The sequence below is a fragment of the Brassica oleracea genome, chromosome C4, assembly GCF_000695525.1.
Source record: "Brassica oleracea var. oleracea cultivar TO1000 chromosome C4, BOL, whole genome shotgun sequence".
NCBI lineage: Eukaryota > Viridiplantae > Streptophyta > Magnoliopsida > Brassicales > Brassicaceae > Brassica > Brassica oleracea.
Window position 1 is genome coordinate 33935638 of NC_027751.1, and position 17801 is coordinate 33953438.

Here is a 17801-nt window from a genome sequence, read left to right on the forward strand (position 1 = left end):
GGAACTCGTAAATAGTCCCGGAGCCAGCCATTTTTTTTTCTTTCACGTTTTTTGTTGTTGGTGTGTTTAAAATGATGTTCAAACATCCATATTTATAGGAAATTTCGAATCTGGTAGTTGCAAGTTTCCTATGAATTTACGACGAAAATTAATTAGGTGGCCAAAAAAACGTGTAACACCTACAAAGATGGTGGATTTAAAAATTTTCTCGCTAAATACACGTAAACTATTTTCTCGTAAATAACACGCAAAGTTTACGTCGTATTTACGAGGAAATAGTTTTTCCTCGTAAAATACTCGTAAAATTACATCCACTTTACGACGAAACACTTTTGTCGTTACGTTACGAGGAAATAACGATGACTTTAGTTTTTCACTTAAATTCCTCGTAAACTCGACATAAATTTACGAGGATTGTTTTTCCTCGTTAAATTTCGTCGTTAAGCATGTGTTTTCTTGTAGTGACATATTTTATATAAGTAAGAATCTATTATTATATTGCTTGTTTTATATTCACAATGGAGGTGTCTTTATATTCTCTTAACACTTAATATATTTTTGATAAGATTTAGTAATATTATATCTAAAACCACATTTAAGTTCTATGCAATACATATTATATACACAAAAAAATAATAATAAAATTAATATAAATGTCAAATTTCAAAAGAATAACAATTAATGTCTATACACTAAAATCAAATATTTTTCTTATCTTAGAATAAATATATCTTAAAACAAGAAATCTAAATAAGGAAATTTTTATAAATTAATATCTCTGTAAATTAATAAAATTTCAAAGTTCCAACATTATTGATTTATAGAGATTCTACTATATGTCCCATTAAGCTAATTTTTATTTTGTACCATTTTTGCATCTAATGTTCTTTAGTATTTTGGAAAATAAATTAAATAAATAGCTTTACAAACAAAAGAAAATTAGAAAAATAGTAACTAGTGATGAAATACCTATATCAACTTTGTGATATTTGTTTTCAGTTTTAAAAGTATTTAAATCATAATTTCAGATTATGTTCTATAGAAAATAGAATTGGCATTCGACGAAGTAGAAAATAAAATCCATTTTTCTCATTGAATCTACTATGTTTAGAATATGTGGTCTACTTAAATAATAGTAATCTAAAAATATTTAGAATACACATTCCGCGCCTTATCCATTGCGCTAAACTCTGTAGAAATTGGAATCTACACATTACTATAAATCTAAAACCTGTAGAAATCGAAATCTAAACATTATTATAAATTTGTTGAAGCACCGTATCCTACTGGTTAAGGTTTAAAGGCTTCTACACCCAAGTCTGGGGTTCGAATCCCAGACTATGCAATTTATTGCAGATTATAGGAAATCTAGGTTTCAAGTCCCGGAGAGAGCGATTTATTAAACAATTATGCAGACTACGGAAGAAAGGCTTACAAGGGATCTTCAACATGGTGCAAGTAAATCTTGTCAGACATGGATCTTCATAGGACGGCTCAGGTGATGCAGTTAGGCGTATTTCTTCATAAGGCAGGTAGTATTGTCGGTTGTCGAATCGTCTATGTAATCTTTCTCATATAATAATTTTAAGATCATAATAAATCAGGTTAAAAAAAACATTACTATAAATCTAAAAACCTGTAGAAGCCGAGTTAAGACATATTTACTGATTATAATAGCCAGTTCCAAAAAATATTGGAAGAAAATATTTGAAAATATTCAGTTTCCATATATGAAAAATCGACTTTTCACAAAAACAAAAAGTAAAATATATAATAATATATTTTATTATAATGTTAAATATATCTAAATACATTAGAATGATTTAGTAATTATAATTACGAATTTAAACTTAAATTTTTGATTTATTAGTTGCAATTATGAATTTAGAATTAAAATTTTAAGGGCATAGTTGCAATTTTGAAAATAATTAGTTTAATAAGACATAAATTATATGAGATTAGTCTAATGGGATATAGTTGTCATTTTTGGCTTAAAAAAAAACAATTTTCCCAATGTACGGTGGCTCTTCCCATGAATTACAAGTTTTCACTGAAGTCCAATTTTGTTCGAAATGCACTTTTTGGCTTGATTGTCACAAGAACATTTTGTTTTAATATCCCAATCGAAATTGAATTTGGAGACAGCATCATGAGAATTTTTAGCAGAACAATCAATAAAGGAATTGAATTGATTGAGGAATTTGGATGTGCTATTGTGTTGGAAGTTGGCAAATACTAAAATTAACTAAAAAGTGATGTATTCCTCCAATATAGCAAATAATAACCACCACAACCACAATTATGTTTCTTTCTCTCTCTTTCTCTCTCTTTCTCTCCAACCATTTTCTAAACATAGCTTCCCTAAGAAATAAACACACAGAAAAAAATAGTTGTTTGTCTTTAATCCTTCATAACTTTTTTTCCAGAGATAACAGAAACCGTGAAACAATCATATGATTTAATGATACCTAAATTTCACAGATCCAAAGAAAACAAAACATACATTTGAAGTAAGATTAAAAAAACATGGTAATGACATAAAAAATGGTGATGCAATAGGCGGAGGCGGGTAAAAAGAAGAAGGTAGAAGACACGAAGGGCATGGGAGACAGTCGTAGAGGACCATCCTCAACACCACAATCACGCAAGATCATGGTGATCGCTGACCCGACCCGTGAATCTGCAGCTGCTCTTCAATACGCTCTTTCACACGCCGTGCTCGAGCAAGACGAGCTCATCCTCGTCCATGTTGAAAACAATGGTGGCTCGTGGAAAAACGCATTTTCAAGTTTCTTGAGATTACCAAGCTCCTCCTCATCCTCTAGCACAAGCGGGTCATCACCGGGTGCTAATAATGCCAACGCTAATATTGCAAACACCGTTTCATCTTTGGCCTCTGAGATTGGTCAAGGGGAAGGGAATTTCCTTGAACAGATGAAACGGATATGTGAAATTGCTCAGCCGAAGGTGCGTGTGCAGACAGAGTGTATAACCATGGATGGCATCAAAGCTGCAGCTATTCTTCTTCATGGAGACAAACTTGGGGTTGAAGTTATCATCATTGGCCAACGCAGGACAATCTCATCTTCCCTTCTAGGGTACTCTCTCTCTCTCTCTCTCTCTCTCTCTCTCTCTCTCTCTCCCCCCCGATGATCAATTTAAGAAGAATCATGAACTGTGACATATTTGAAAACCATAAAACAAGAGCCGGCCACAAGCTTGAGAGACAAATGTGCAGCTGTACATATATATTTTGTTTTAAAAAACCGAACACATTTTAAAGTTTTGAATTCAAGAATTCCTTGAACAAAGAATAACACCAAAAGATGATTTGCATTGACAGATCTATGCGGCCTGGAGGGTCTCTAATAGGATCAAAAGGAGTAGATACAGCAGACTATCTAATCGAGAACAGCAAATGCACCTGTGTTGGCGTACAGAAGAAAGGTCAAAATGGAGGCTATGTTCTAAACACCAAGACCCATAAGAACTTTTGGCTATTGGCATGAACTTTTGGCTATTGGCATGATCATGCACTTTTTTCCTAGACAGTTTTATTGCTTACATATACCTAAAGTACAAAAAAGATAAGTTTACCAGCCATCTTCACTTGTTTATTCTTTATCTTTAAATTCTGGCAATGTCGTTTTGTCCGATATTTCTAATCCACAAATGTTTATGAAGGTTGATGTGGTAGTAGTTCTGTAAGTGTACCCACTAGTTGATCTTTTTTTAGACACATGTGAAACTTTAAGTAAACTGTTCTGAATGTAATCACATGTGGAGTGATCATCAGGTGCAATATGTTTCCTCCGTGAATGAAAAATAGGATTAGTATACATTGATGTTACAGCAACACGGATAAAATACACAACGGGTGCTTGAGGTATTAAAATTAAAAGTTCCGTTAACAAAGAAAGTATCCAGCTTGCATTTGCTACTAAGAGATATTTTGCTTCCACTGACGACATGCATCTTCAATTTTCTTCTTTTGAGGACCATGATATAGGTTAACTTCCTAGGTGATTGCTATAAACATTCACTGAAACATTATTATCAAAGTATGCTTTCTAATTGATATCTATCTATCTATCTATTATTATAAAGCAGTGTTTTGATCTCTCCTCCTTGCGCCACATAGGATTCCACCTAGAAAAATCGAGCTCTAGCGTTGTGACACGTGTCCAGCCAAACAAAACACACCGTATCATTTAAACGTAATCAAATTAAAATGGGCTTCGTCTTGAATATTTAGTGGGCTCTTTCTTATTAAGTTTTGCGAAAGTCAAAAGGTAAACCCGTTAGAGAGACTAATATTTTCTTAGCGCAAGCAATATCCAGTTTTAGGGTTCATCTTCTACTTTGATCTCTGACGATCTTCACCAACAATGGAGTTTCAGGAGGTTGAGTTAGACGAATCGTCGTGAACAATCCCTGTATTAAACATCGTCGTTTCGTTTTCATCTCTTATCCTCTGAAACGTTGCGAGATTATTGATTAAACGTCATTAACACCTTTTAACTCCTTCGACTACTACAGATCACTCATTCAATGATTCTTATCTCTTTTACATGCGGTGGATCTCCACCTATATAAAGTTCATACCTTTAACACATCCCCACAATTCCTCATAGCTATACATTGGTTTCCGAAGATTTGGTGTATCGCTTACTGTAATGATATCATCTCGCCGTATTCTCCCTGTAGGTGCATCGCTCATTGTAAATCTCTTTTAATATTCAATATTTATTCTGATGAATTCGTTGTCAACTCCAAAACGTTGAGCTCTCTTCTGATTGCCCTCCCTGTTTCAATCGCATTTTATTCTAAGGTGAAAGAAGATTGTTCCAAATCCTCATAGTTTGGTTTCCGACGACTCGGGATCGTTACTTTGACGGAGCCAGTGTTATCCATTGTGGCAGAGAAACGTGTCGTTGCAGTGCTGATAACTATAGCAGAAGACGACATCCCAAATATCAGTCATGAGTTTGAGCCGGTGGAACAAAGGTAAATATCTCTGATACTCTAATACATTGCTCATTGTGTATAAGTTTAAGTTTAAGTTTGACTCGATAAATATCAGAGAGGGATATGGAAAACGAATATCTTGCATTTCTCAAAGTATTTTTTTTAAGAAAAACACAACCTCACCCCATATCTAAGTTCATGCAAGCCAATCTTTCCCTGTAAAATTCGAGAGGTTCATCGGTGGTGATAATAATGGATTTTGAGTTAATTGGGTTCTCATCTTTTAGCATATGCATCATCTATTTCATTCCAAGAGACATATACTCTATCTATTATTTTCGTTTGGTTCTTTTCATCTTATACGTTTTGTTCCAGATCGATGATTTATACATTCAGTCAAATCTAAACTTTTTTTATATATATGCTTTCTGCAGCAAAAGCTCCTGCAGTGCTTTGACCATCAAGATATGTGTTTTGTATTTTTCAGGTCATGGGTTACTGCAAGTACTCCCCTACACAACAGCATCACGAATTGAGGGTTAGAATCCTTCTTTATGTGTACCTGAAATATTAGAAAACAGACGGGTTAGTGAAGCAGCTTAAAGTCTTTACACAAAAACATGCTGGATGGAGCCGATGAGCTATCTGTTGAAAAAAAAACAAGAATTGTGCTCATATATAACAAATTCGATTCAGAGTTGATATTTTTGCATAACTAAATACAGGTGGGGCGGAAGAGAGGTTGGCAGTCTTTAATTATGGGATGTTCTGTGCATTACTAGCCAAATAAAATTTGTTCTGGTACGCCTGATTGAAGAATTTCTTATCAATAGTGTTAGTGAGGTTATGTTATTTTCAGCTAAACTCATGTGGCATTTTCACCTTTCAAAATAAGGAGTTGCGAAGTCAACAACAATTTTCGAATAACAGAGGTAGCAGCGGCAATTGTGGGGATGATTGCTTGACTTTTTGACTTTCATCGATTGTCATGCTCAAGGTACAATTTCTCAGCTGTTTTTCTAAGTTCCATAGTAATTTATATATTTTTAAATCTGAGGCAGAACATGCTTGTAGACTGTTTGTTTTGTGTGTTTACTGGTCTTTCCATTGGTAAATTGGGAATCATCAACCTAGAGTGAAATAAGTCTGTTTTAGGATTGCTAATGCTTATTTTAGATGCAAGTTTATGTTGATTCTAAGGTTTTTGTAGAATGCATACATGGTGTTTAATTAAGTGCCAAAGAAGCTGAAAAATCCTCAGAAGAGGGATCTTATGCAAGCTAAGCATCCTGGAGTTCATAGCCCGCAAATCTTGCTAATCCATCTGTTTCACATGTTTTTTAATTGATGCGTGCAAGAAGACCAGCAGTCATGGACTAAGATTCATACTTCTTCTTCTCTATACCATCACATGTGCCTTGATAGTTTGAGAAATTACAACATTGTTTCATAGTTTGAGAAGAAGAAATATGGTGGTTGGTGACTGTTTTGTAGTTATGATAATGGAATAGATTGGACAGAGCTAGGCTGGTATTGGAGTTGATAAAAAAATGCGTGCAAGAAGACCAGCAGTCATGGACTAAGATTCATACTTCTTCTTCTCTATACCATCACATGTGCCTTGATAGTTTGAGAAATTACAACATTGTTTCATAGTTTGAGAAGAAGAAATATGGTGGTTGGTGACTGTTTTGTAGTTATGATAATGGAATAGATTGGACAGACAGAGCTAGGCCTGGTATTGGAGTTGATAAAAAATTTGAATTTTCTTGAAGAAATGCCTAACAGAGACATGGAAGCTGAAAAATGGGTAGAAAGCAGAGAGTTGTAGAATTTCAGTAGGCATGACTGGGTATATACTTAAAAGGTCACCTAAATCATAACTTTGGTTATTTTCTTTTACTTGATCAAGTAGTATCGTAAAGGCTAACTACTAAAACGAAGGTATAGCTTGCTTAAATTTGAAATGAGAAATCTCAATATTATTCATATATATGTGCTTCCATCGTATTGGTTCGAGTAACATGAACAAAGAACTACATGAGATATATAAGTATATAACTATACGGAGTAAACAATAAAATAATTGAAGAAGTTAAAAAAATGGAAGAAAGAGTTAGTGGAACTCTTTAAATTTCATAAACACAAAACTTTTCAAATTTTTCTTAAAATAAAAGTTACAACAATTGTATGTGCATATAAGTCACTCACAAATGTATTCATTACCAATTTTTATCACAATTTTAAGTTATAAATCTTCACCAATGTGGGGAAATAACACACTAAAAACATACATGAGATGAATATATTGAGGACATTTAGCATGTAAATAAATAATGCATTTTATTTACTTTTTTTATGAATTTCTTTGAATAAGAGATATAATTTAGTTTTACTTAAAATAATGAGTATTTATATTATCTTTACCTACTAATATTTTAATAAAATATATTATAAATATCAAATAATATATAAGAAAAGTAATAAACAAAAATATAAAATAAATAATATATATAACAAATTGAAATATATAATCCACGCGCGGACCGACCCTTTTTATTTTAGGTGAAATAACACATGTCTACAATTTAACTAGTTAAATACTATAACTAGAATTTAATTCATTTTTGTTTATTCTACTCTTCACCTTATATATAATTTCCAATAACAAAAAAGTTGGATACTAAAATTTTTAAATTGTGTAAGCCAAAAGCAATGAATGATAAAATTATTTTATGTTTGTCTATAGCTATTTATATTTTTTATAATAGATTCTAAAATTTATATATTAAATAAACATACTAAATATATAATCAAAACTAAAATTAAAACAAAAAAATCCTGGCTTAGCCCGGGCCGATCCTAGTTTTTGAATATGATTACGAGATAGGAAGATCGGAACATGTGTCACTGTTCCTGTTCCTGCAGGAAGATATATGATTAATTGATTGTTTGCTTAAAAGTTAAAACTGATTATGTTGTGGATCGATTCATGTACTTTGAAAGCTTATTTACTGCATACTCAATATCTGGTCTTGAAAAGGACAAACATTGGAGACTTCCAATATGTATACTGTTTTTAAGAATCAAATAATGTTTTACCAGATGTGACTGTCAGCTTGGGAGACAAGGCATCGGTGTGTTTATTTGTTTGGCATTTATCTTATTTGAATAATTAAGTTCACAATGTATTTTCTCTGCATCAATTGAAGTCATTGTGATGTCATGGTCGCCATAGCTCCTAGGAATTAATGGGAAAACAAGTTGAATAAGTTCAACGGGTTCTGAAGCACAGATGAGGTATTTGCAGTTAATCAACATACACAAGCTAGAGTACGTGTACCATGACAGAACAAAATAATGAAGGTATTTGGAACAAACCCAATCTGCACAAGAATAGAGGCTTTGAATAGGCAGGGTGTTAGAGATAGATTACATCACAATGCCCATCAGATAAACCAAATTTGGTCCAATTGATGAGGGCAAGTCAAAGGAAGTCAAGTCCGCCAGAGAGAAAAGAAAAGAAGCCCACTATAAATAAAATAGAGCTAACTAAAAGAGAGAGCACATTCACATTCACTTAGAAGTCGGCCCAAGAATTAGGCTTTTCATAGTTTAACTTGTGCTTGCCGAGTTCGTAGCTTTTAAGGATTTTATCGTCTTTTTCTTGTAAAAAAAAATTTAATCTCTTAATAAATGTTTTTTAAATAACTCACCATCGAATTTGTGCTTTCATCTTGAAAACACCGAATTCAGCTTAAACAGTTGGTAACGTCGTCTGTGGAGAAAGAGGAAGCAATACAAAGAAATATCAAAGATGACCGGCAAATATAGCACTCAAACCGGTGACACCATCATTTCACTAGATGCAGATCTTGCCACCATGATGGGTATATGATGCAGAGCCTTATGGAGTGCTTTGAGAGACAAGACGCGTCAAACAAAGCAATTAATGAGCGAGTCGATGATCTAGCTGCTGCCATACACAACCCTTTGCCGATGAACAAGATCCTGACACTGCAAGGAGACAATTGTTCAAGAAAAAACGTCAATCCAACAGGTCATAGAGCCGCAACAAATCAAGTTGATCAAGCAACATCTCAATAGATCAACGTTCTACTGAACTTGATACATGATATCAACGTTCTACGGAAAGATGTGGTTTACTGTCAGCTGTTCGGAGAGAGCCTTGGTTGACTGGTATATCAGGGTTTATAGGTTGATAATATAAGTTCGGTTTTAGAGTCTTTTGGTTTTTAGAGTAGTTTTGGTCTTTTTAGAGTCTTTACGAGCTATTATAGGTTCATGTACGTTTTGAACAAGATTTGAGTTTTGGGATCATTTTGGAGTTTAAAGAGAATTGGAGTTCAAAACTTGAGGTTGGAATTGATCTTAGGACATAGTGTCATCGACAACACCCCTTGGTGTTGGTCGACACCCATAATGAACAAAGTTACAAATGACTTTTTATAAGTTTCAAGAAATTGTAGGAAAGACCCAAAATTTATAATTATTTACAAATAAGTCCAAATCGGGTTTTGGACTATAATTAGGCTTTTAGAAGCTTTTGTAACATTATTAAATTAGGTTTTAATATTTGGGGCAATAGGTTTTGGAGAGAGAAATCATAACTCATACCTTGTTGAGAGAAGATCTTGAACTCCTTTGTTATTCTTACTTTTTTTAATGCAATTGATTCAGACCATGATTTGTGTTTCTATTATTATGTCTAAGTAATACACTTTTTAGATTTACTAGAGATTTTGCACGGGCTATGCCCGGGATTAGATACCTGTCAATAAATTTAATACATATATTACATCCCTTGATATAAAATTATTAACCATATATTGAATTAGAAATGAGTAAAACTGACAATTTGTCATTTTTACTATCTAAAAATACATATAGACAGATGAGCAAATGTGTAATGAAGAAAAAGTAATTAATTCTAAGTTATGATCCAAATATTTTTTATCTTATATATTTGGTTATTATGAAAATAAATTATTAATCATAAGTAAAGTCCATCTGATTGCGATATAAATAAACCATATATTTTATGTACACGCGGTTTATATATTTTAAATTTGTTAATTTATCATTTTTACTATATTGAGGATTGTTTTGTTTGATTTATATTTTCTTATAAAATTTATTGGTTTTATAATTTTAATTATTTTCCTCTGATTCTTCTAAATTTAGAATATGATTTGCTAAAACAGTGTATGATTTGCTAAAACAGTGTAGTCTAACCACATATTTTTGCTGTCATAAAATATGCTTACAATTCTTTAAACCAAAAAATGAATTGCATGATTAACACAACTTAGTTTGGTGTTATTTTTCTTCCTAGTCGTTAATATCTGTTGACTTCCTATGGTATGATGTTATATTTCATGTATTATTTTTTTAATTTTCATTTGAAACTTTAATTTATGTTTCTAGAGTTATTACCAATTATCTTGCACTCTGATTATTTTTAAAGATATCAAGTAATATATATTTCTAATCTTTCATAATATGGAATTAATGATCATTATCAACATCATTTTCATTTTTGCTCTTCAGTGAATGAAAATCTCCAAAAATATTGAAAATGTGAATGATAGTTTAATTAAGATTCGATTGGATGTTGTATAAATTTTTTTCTAGTTGGGGAGATAAATTTGTGAATGAATTGATGAAGATAGATTTGGATGCACTTATTATATCCGACGGTATGATACAATAACTTGTTAGGATACGAATAAGGAAACATAAAGAGGTTGGAGAGCGTATTTTTTCAATAAGGCAGAAACTGATTAATTGTTTGAAATTAACCACTTCTTAATCCCATACAGAGAGGTATAAATTTTGACATGCGGTAATTTTTTAATATGAAAGCTTCATTCTAGGTGACTATTTTGTTTGTATAAATGTATTTTTAGTATATGCGTGTTTATAAGTAAGCTTATTACAACTTTTATTTTCGTTTATGGATTTTGCAGATAGATTCTTTGTATATTGTGTATTTACCTTATCTGTGTTAAAATAATTTATTTCAATTTTTGTTTTCCTCTTAAAAATAAAAGTTTGCGAAATTACTTGGTAGGTATGCGCTTATAGTGCAAAACGCAGCGATTGATTGTATTTTTAACTCAAAAATATAGGGAGGTGTTTTAGGAACATTTTTCTTATTGGGAGTATTGTTGTTGTTCGTGTAACTTTGACATATCAATGCATTGTTAGCCTTAACTCTATGGTTCAGATGTTCAATAGATGGTGAGATTTCATGAATTTATCTTTTTTTGCCATCTTCATAAATTTATCTTTATCAATTTCTTCGTGTTAGTTACAATGCAATTATGCAGGATCGGATCTAAGCCAGTAAAACATTAGCTTTGGTCCTCAAATATTTTTAAAAAATATTAAAGTTTTTTTAGAAATGATCAAGTTGCCAAAATTTCAGATCCGTCCCCGCAATTATTCAATTGGCTATCACGTTACTTGTTCCAAAAATACTGAAAGTTAAAATATAATTTTTGCATTCAAATTATGTTTTATGTTTATCTACAAAATATGATTTATAATTATCTTAGAGGATAAAATCTGTTACCAATTTTTTTATTACTCAACTGGTTTAGCACAATTATCTTTTAATCTCAAATTGTGTTTATTTAGAAAGATGAAAATGGAATATATTTAGTTTCTAAAATTGTTGATTGCAATATTTTTCTCAGTACATTGTTTATTTTGGTTATCAACCTAACTAACCTCGTAAAGATTGGATTATCTTTATTTGATGTTTCTCATTAAGCTTGATTCTCACACATTTTATCAAAATAGCGATTATTTTTATCCTAATAAAGAAGCACAATGCATCATAAACTCAATCTCGGTGTTTAGAAGAAACCATCGAATTAAACCTTACATGATGCATTTTCTACTTTAGCATGAATCCGTAAAAGCTTGAAACCCAATAATTCAGAAACGAAGCAATCGTAAACTTAAAAAAAAACACAATCATATGAAGAGTAATAAAACCCAGAGATTTCAACTCCTGAGTAATTGTATGTTGTTTGACTTGCAAATAATTTATGATTTCAATAGTCCTAAGTCCTAACAAAACTACATGTTTCCTTTTTTCTCTTGTACTCTCTTCTAAATAACCTAACAAACAGATGAAACAGAAATGACCAACCACATTACAAACATGTCTTCTGCTCTCTACCACTATGTAAGTTTTTTATTCTATCTCACTGAAACTGATCACAAATTAGAGAAATAATCGCTGGACTGGTCTAATATCGATCCCTCTTTATGTTTTATATTTGAACTACGATCTCTCTTTATATATACTGCCAAAAAGACTGGTTTCAGCCCCTTCCAAGCATCGGGTTGTAAGTTGTAACTGAGCTCGGGCTTCATCAGATACACAAAACCTTAACCATCCTCTGCTGTCGATGAGGTTTGTCGGAACTGAGGAGAAGCATATGACCACAATATATTAATCTGGGTTCCCCGCGCCTCAGTCTTTGAGTTATGTTACTCACTGCATGCCGGCTTGACAATATATCACATGCTGAAATTAAGAAGTCATCGTCCTCTGTTAGAATAGTTTGCTGAATCTTTGGGTCTGAGTTCAGAGGTGAAGAGGAGCCAGTGAAAGGACTCTTCAGTTCCCAGTTCTCAATGGCACTTGTGACTGCAAGGACTCCGTTGAGGCAACCGTCCTCAAAGTATCCTCGTATATCCTTTATCCGCCTATGTTCTGGTTGATTTGTTGATCTGTGTTTGAACGACATGTCAACAACCACTCCTCTCTGACTCAGGTCCTGTCAACATGAATATACATCATTAATGTTACAGATCATTTAATTCACAGAACAAAATAAAAATCTCACAACTAACTCAACAAAACAGATCACGATCAACAATTCAAAGGGCAATCAAGTAGTCTTTGGAACAATGTAACACTGAGAAACAAAATTATCTAACCAATAAAAATTAATAAAAATACAATCTTATACAAATCAACTTACATAATAATTAAAATGATAAATTAATAAACTTGGAAGTTTTTCAATCCTCCAACAAATTAATAACATACTTGATAACAAAAACATTGAAAAACTTTTACTATTTTTTTCTTGTATTTCCTAGCTGCAATAATAAACAAAATTTCTTGCAAAGCTTGTAACACTCCAATTCTCCTTGTGGACCCAGTTGGATTAGATATGATAAGAGTTTCAGAGCAAAGAGGTACATACAGTTTTCCAGGACTAAGATCCAAGGTGAAGCCTAGGTTGCCTTCTCTACACGAACGACCACTCTGTGATAGAGTGTTGTTGACTTTTTCTCGTCTCTAACCGTCTTCCCTCGGACTAAAACCTATTCCATCACTGAGTAAAGAAGTTACAGCCGTCATCACCGTACTCTGAAACCAAAATCGTTCAAATAACGACTAATGTCATTAAATAACACTTCATGTATATTGCAGAACCAAAGCATCTAGAAAGGACATGTAAAGAGATTCAATCAGACTCCTTTAGTTAGCCTATTTTTTTTTTTTCCTGTTTCAGGAACTTCAATAAAAAGCTCTGGAATACTAAGAGACTTGATGCTGAGATTTAATGCAAACAATGAAACTAACATGAGAACCACATATCATACCTGGCTCATAAAGGCAGTGTGATTTATCAACAGGTCCAATACCACATGAGTTTTTTTGAATGAAGAACAACTGCGGCAGAGGAAACATCATTTACCGCAATTCAATATGAACCCAAAAAAATCATGAAATCATAACCGGCCAAGCCAGATAATGTAGCATCTTGATATAGACTGATACATACCTTATTCTCCATCAGAATTTACAACCAACCCTTAGTCAGACATCTTCTCTTCATGTGAACCGTCTCATGCTTCCATGGGTCGTAAGTTGCAACCATAACATATTTTTTCTTGAGGTACAGAGTTTAAACAACCATCTAGACAGATATCCACAAGCAAAGTAAGAAGTACGCAGCAACTAAAAAGGATGCATCAAAGAGAGGGACAGTAAAATCTGGTACTTACCTGTTAAGTCTATGTTGTGGTGTATGGTTAAAAGGCGTGAAAATACTGCTGCCAAAAGGAATCTAGCACCCATAGATCTCAACCCCTAACCATCAACAGTATCTTTAACCGATTTGACTTAATTAACTCTATAATATGTATCCTGCTACTTATAATTTCATTGTAAGGACAGTGTAATCATAAAATTAAGAATAACGACTATACCTTTTTTGTTCATAAATGAGAAGCAGTTCCAAGCCAATAAGAATCCAACCTTTTTCTGTATTTCTCACCTCCCAGAAATTGGATTACTCAGAATCGGTGTTCCGATTCGACTGGCCTGGTGAGACATCATTAAAATTGAGGGTGCAGGAGACTTTCCGGTGGATTTAGGAGGCTTCATGGCCATAGCGTGATCTTCTTCTCTAAAAGGAGGTAGATTTTGGTTTGACGTAACATTAGAGGTTAAACCACTAAGAAAGGATTGAAGAACCGAGGCTAATCATCCATACTGGTTGTGATAAATACAGAGGAGAAACGGCGCCGATTGCAGGGAAGACGATTCGGGTTGGAGAGGTGGACTTCACATGGGTCATGGTTAATTATTATTAAAACCGAACGAAAAGCCCATTTTTTCTTCAGTAGACAAAAGCGATAATGATATGGCAGTACAAAGCATTCCTATTGGTTAATTTTCTGAGCTGACGTGGACAGGCTAAATGTTGAGGATATTCTCCTTTTAATATTGTAAGATGATTTTCCAAAAGTTAATGATGCATTGTTAGAATTGATTGAATTGTTAGGGTAATCTATTAGTTCTTCATCTGATTGACATTATTGATAATTCTTGATTGATCACCTGTAATTTAGATCTTGAGACAATTGATAGATGCGAAAGTATTATTGATTTCCTGAATGAATCTTGGATAAAAAAAATACTTATCTGAAAAGACATTTAGTTTAAGGATTTTGTGAACTTATCAAACGTGTTCTTAATGCTTGTTTTAATTGATTGAATTTGCAAAGATATTTGAAATTCAAGGATTTAGACACAAATAGTTTCTGCAATGAAAATTGATTGATTTGAACATTGTACTTTTAGTTCTAGAACATTTCTTAATTCTTGGAAATTTATCTGTCTGCGATTCTGAATTACGTGAGTCTAGCGCCTTCTCTAATAGTTACAACATCTTTTAATTATGTTATTTACTTGCTTACATTCTACTTGTTTAGCTTAGTTTGAAACTAAAACCTATTAAGTGGTTTTAGATTAAGTGGATTCGACCCCTGAGTACTACACTACACTTTTGAAATTTCAGAGTTGCTCATTAGGGATAATTTGACCATGTCAAATTTTGACGATGTTGCCAAGGACTTTGATTCAACATTAGATTAATTTGAGCATAAGTTGAGTAAATCAGGTGTATGCATTGCAGTACCAAGAGCAAGGAAATACATCTTTGAATATTTTAAATAAGAAGTTAAGAGAGCAAGAACGAACCAACCAGGAAGCAAAAAATTTGTAGAGATGGTTGCTCCAGTGATTATAATTGATAATGCTGAAGGAGTCCTACAAGACCAAGATGGTCATGCACACAACAAGGCAGACCAGAAGATTGATGCACAAGGAAATCCCTGGTTCAAGGGTAAATTCCTGTAGGTACTTTATTGGTACTACGGAAACGTAAAGCAAGCGACTAACAAGCGAGAAAAGAGATCAAAGGTAATGTTTTATTGATCTTAGAGCCAGAACTACAATATTTAGTGTACAAACCCTAGTTCTATCCACCTATCTCTAATATTTGTGTCTTGAATAGTCGATATCTTGTTCTAGGGTTTAGGTCCCCATTATATAAGGTGTTCGTAGGCGGAAATTAGGTTAGACACTTTATATTCTGAAACATGGAAGAATCCACTTTAATAGAAGTTTTCCGTTTTACCCAGAGGCAGTGATGGAGCCGAGTTTGATCTGGGATTTCTCTATGCATGAATTTCAAGGCCGGCGCCCTGTTCGAAAACATGAGTAATATCGTCCTAAATTATTAATCCCCAACAATTTGCCCCTTATCTTTCGATTTCGTGGGTGAAGCCGGGATATAACTGTGCACTTTGGTTAACCAGAGTCATTTTATCTCAGCATGCTTATCGTGATTAAGACGTCGATTCGTTAATGAATTTTCTAGGTGGTTCTGGCCTGGACCATGTATAAATACGGGAGTAGAGATCTAGTCGTAGATAGTCGAAGGAAGATCTCCGTCCAATAGGTGTTTTCAGGCTCAGAGCATGATGAGATCAATTAGTCTCAAAGGATTCGCGATCATATCCTCACATTTCAGTGGATGACGAGTTTCGTTTCTTGGCGCAGGGCCTTGATGGTGTATAGCCTTCTAGTAGTCTGATTCGAGTGGCACATGCCTTATCAGATGAAGGGATCATTGTAGTACTTCAAAGCGCCGGTACTTGATCTCCATGTTTTAGTCGACGGTTCCTGGTCTGGACCAATTATTAAAACAATAATACACCAACTCTTTGTTTATGTTGTTGAAATCATATTGTAAACATAAATCTTGATTTGAAAGGGATTCCTTTTATAAAAAAAAATATTTAGAGATAAAATAGTTGATATTAAAAACCATTAGTTTGTAATACAAATAGTTTTTTGTCGGGAAATATACTTATTTGGTACAATTGATATTATTGATTCGCTATGATTTTGTTACTATACAATTTTAATATTCTTTTTCAGTTCCAAGGAATTAGAATGGACGTTTATATTAATTAATGTTTTTGAATGTCTAAAATATGAAATCATTACAAATAAACAGAAAATAAGAGAATTATAGTAGATAATAAATGATTTATTGGAAAATGAAAAGGTATATCAACAAAATGAAACTTCTTAAAAGAAGGTTCAATCAATTATTAAAAAAAAATATCAAAATTTTAAATCATATTAACATGGTAATGTTTACCACATTTGTGACAGATTTTTTTTGAGTTCTTATAAGTAGGACCCAGGTTTTTGAATATTGTTTTAGTGTCAGTTTTTAATTTCCCATGTGGAAGGGACACACGATTGATATGTGATGAGGTTATTGCTTTAATCTTCAGGCTTTATATGACTACTAAGGGTTTCGTCCGCCCTACGGACGGATGAATTTACTTTAAAATTATTTTATAGTAAAATATATTTTAATTTGATAAAATATTGAAAATTACTTCAAATGAATATAACAAATATAATTTGTTTTTTAATTAGATCATACATATTTATTTTGTTAACATTTAACCTTTATTTATTATTTAAAGTGTTTGGATGTTTATTTGTTATCAACTATATTTTATGACATTGTAATATTTTGTTTCAGTATTCATTTCAATTATATTTTTTAATGGAAATACGTTTTCTTGTTTTGTATTTGCATGAGATTATTGTTTTCTTGGTTCGTCGCAATTTATTTTCTTGTCGTTACGCTTTTGACCAGAGAAAATATTCTGGGTAAAGCTTCATTCTTTTGTCTAGACGAGATTGTGTAGGCCAATCTGGAGTATAGACAATCGCAGATTTTAGAACTTTGATATTTTTAGACTGCGAAGGAAAATTCATATGATGTTAACACAGCTGATCATTCATGTACTATTAATAGTTATTGATGAATAGTTTTGAGATTTCAAACTTAGCTTTTTCACCGAATTTGTCAATCGGAAAACATTATCTGGTCAATGGTTAATTTGCATAAGACACTTCATCAGAACAAAAAGGAAGGAAGACATGTTTAGTAAAAACTTACTTT

At 32.8% G+C, this 17801-nt stretch overlaps 1 protein-coding gene and 1 long non-coding RNA gene across 3 annotated transcripts; one reads left to right on the forward strand and one right to left on the reverse strand.

Annotated features, from left to right (window-relative positions):
• The first annotated feature begins 2420 nt into the window (after positions 1 to 2420).
• Positions 2421 to 3633, forward strand: LOC106341390. Its single transcript, XM_013780168.1, has 2 exons — positions 2421 to 3098; positions 3344 to 3633. The coding sequence occupies exons 1-2, from the start codon at positions 2602 to 2604 to the stop codon at positions 3507 to 3509; spliced, it is 663 nt and encodes a 220-aa protein (XP_013635622.1). The 5' UTR covers positions 2421 to 2601; the 3' UTR covers positions 3510 to 3633.
• An 8345-nt stretch (positions 3634 to 11978) lies between these two features.
• Positions 11979 to 14605, reverse strand: LOC106339855. Of its 2 annotated transcripts, XR_001269243.1 has the most exons (6): positions 14233 to 14605; positions 14029 to 14113; positions 13806 to 13940; positions 13624 to 13693; positions 13221 to 13387; positions 11979 to 12785 (listed from the first exon to the last, which is right to left on the reverse strand). It is a non-coding gene; the product is annotated as an uncharacterized LOC106339855 (long non-coding RNA). The 2 variants fall into 2 exon arrangements; XR_001269242.1 differs by having other exon boundaries at positions 13806 to 14113.
• Positions 14606 to 17801: the final 3196 nt, after the last annotated feature.

What these genes read in the sequence shown, in the direction of transcription:
- LOC106341390 (XM_013780168.1), top strand. Translation starts at nt 2,602, where the DNA reads ATGGGAGACAGTCGTAGAGGACCATCCTCAACACCACAATCACGCAAG. An exon ending in ATCTCATCTTCCCTTCTAGG is followed by an intron (nt 3,099 to 3,343) that starts GTACTCTCTCTC and finishes TTGCATTGACAG; the next exon opens with ATCTATGCGGCCTGGAGGGT.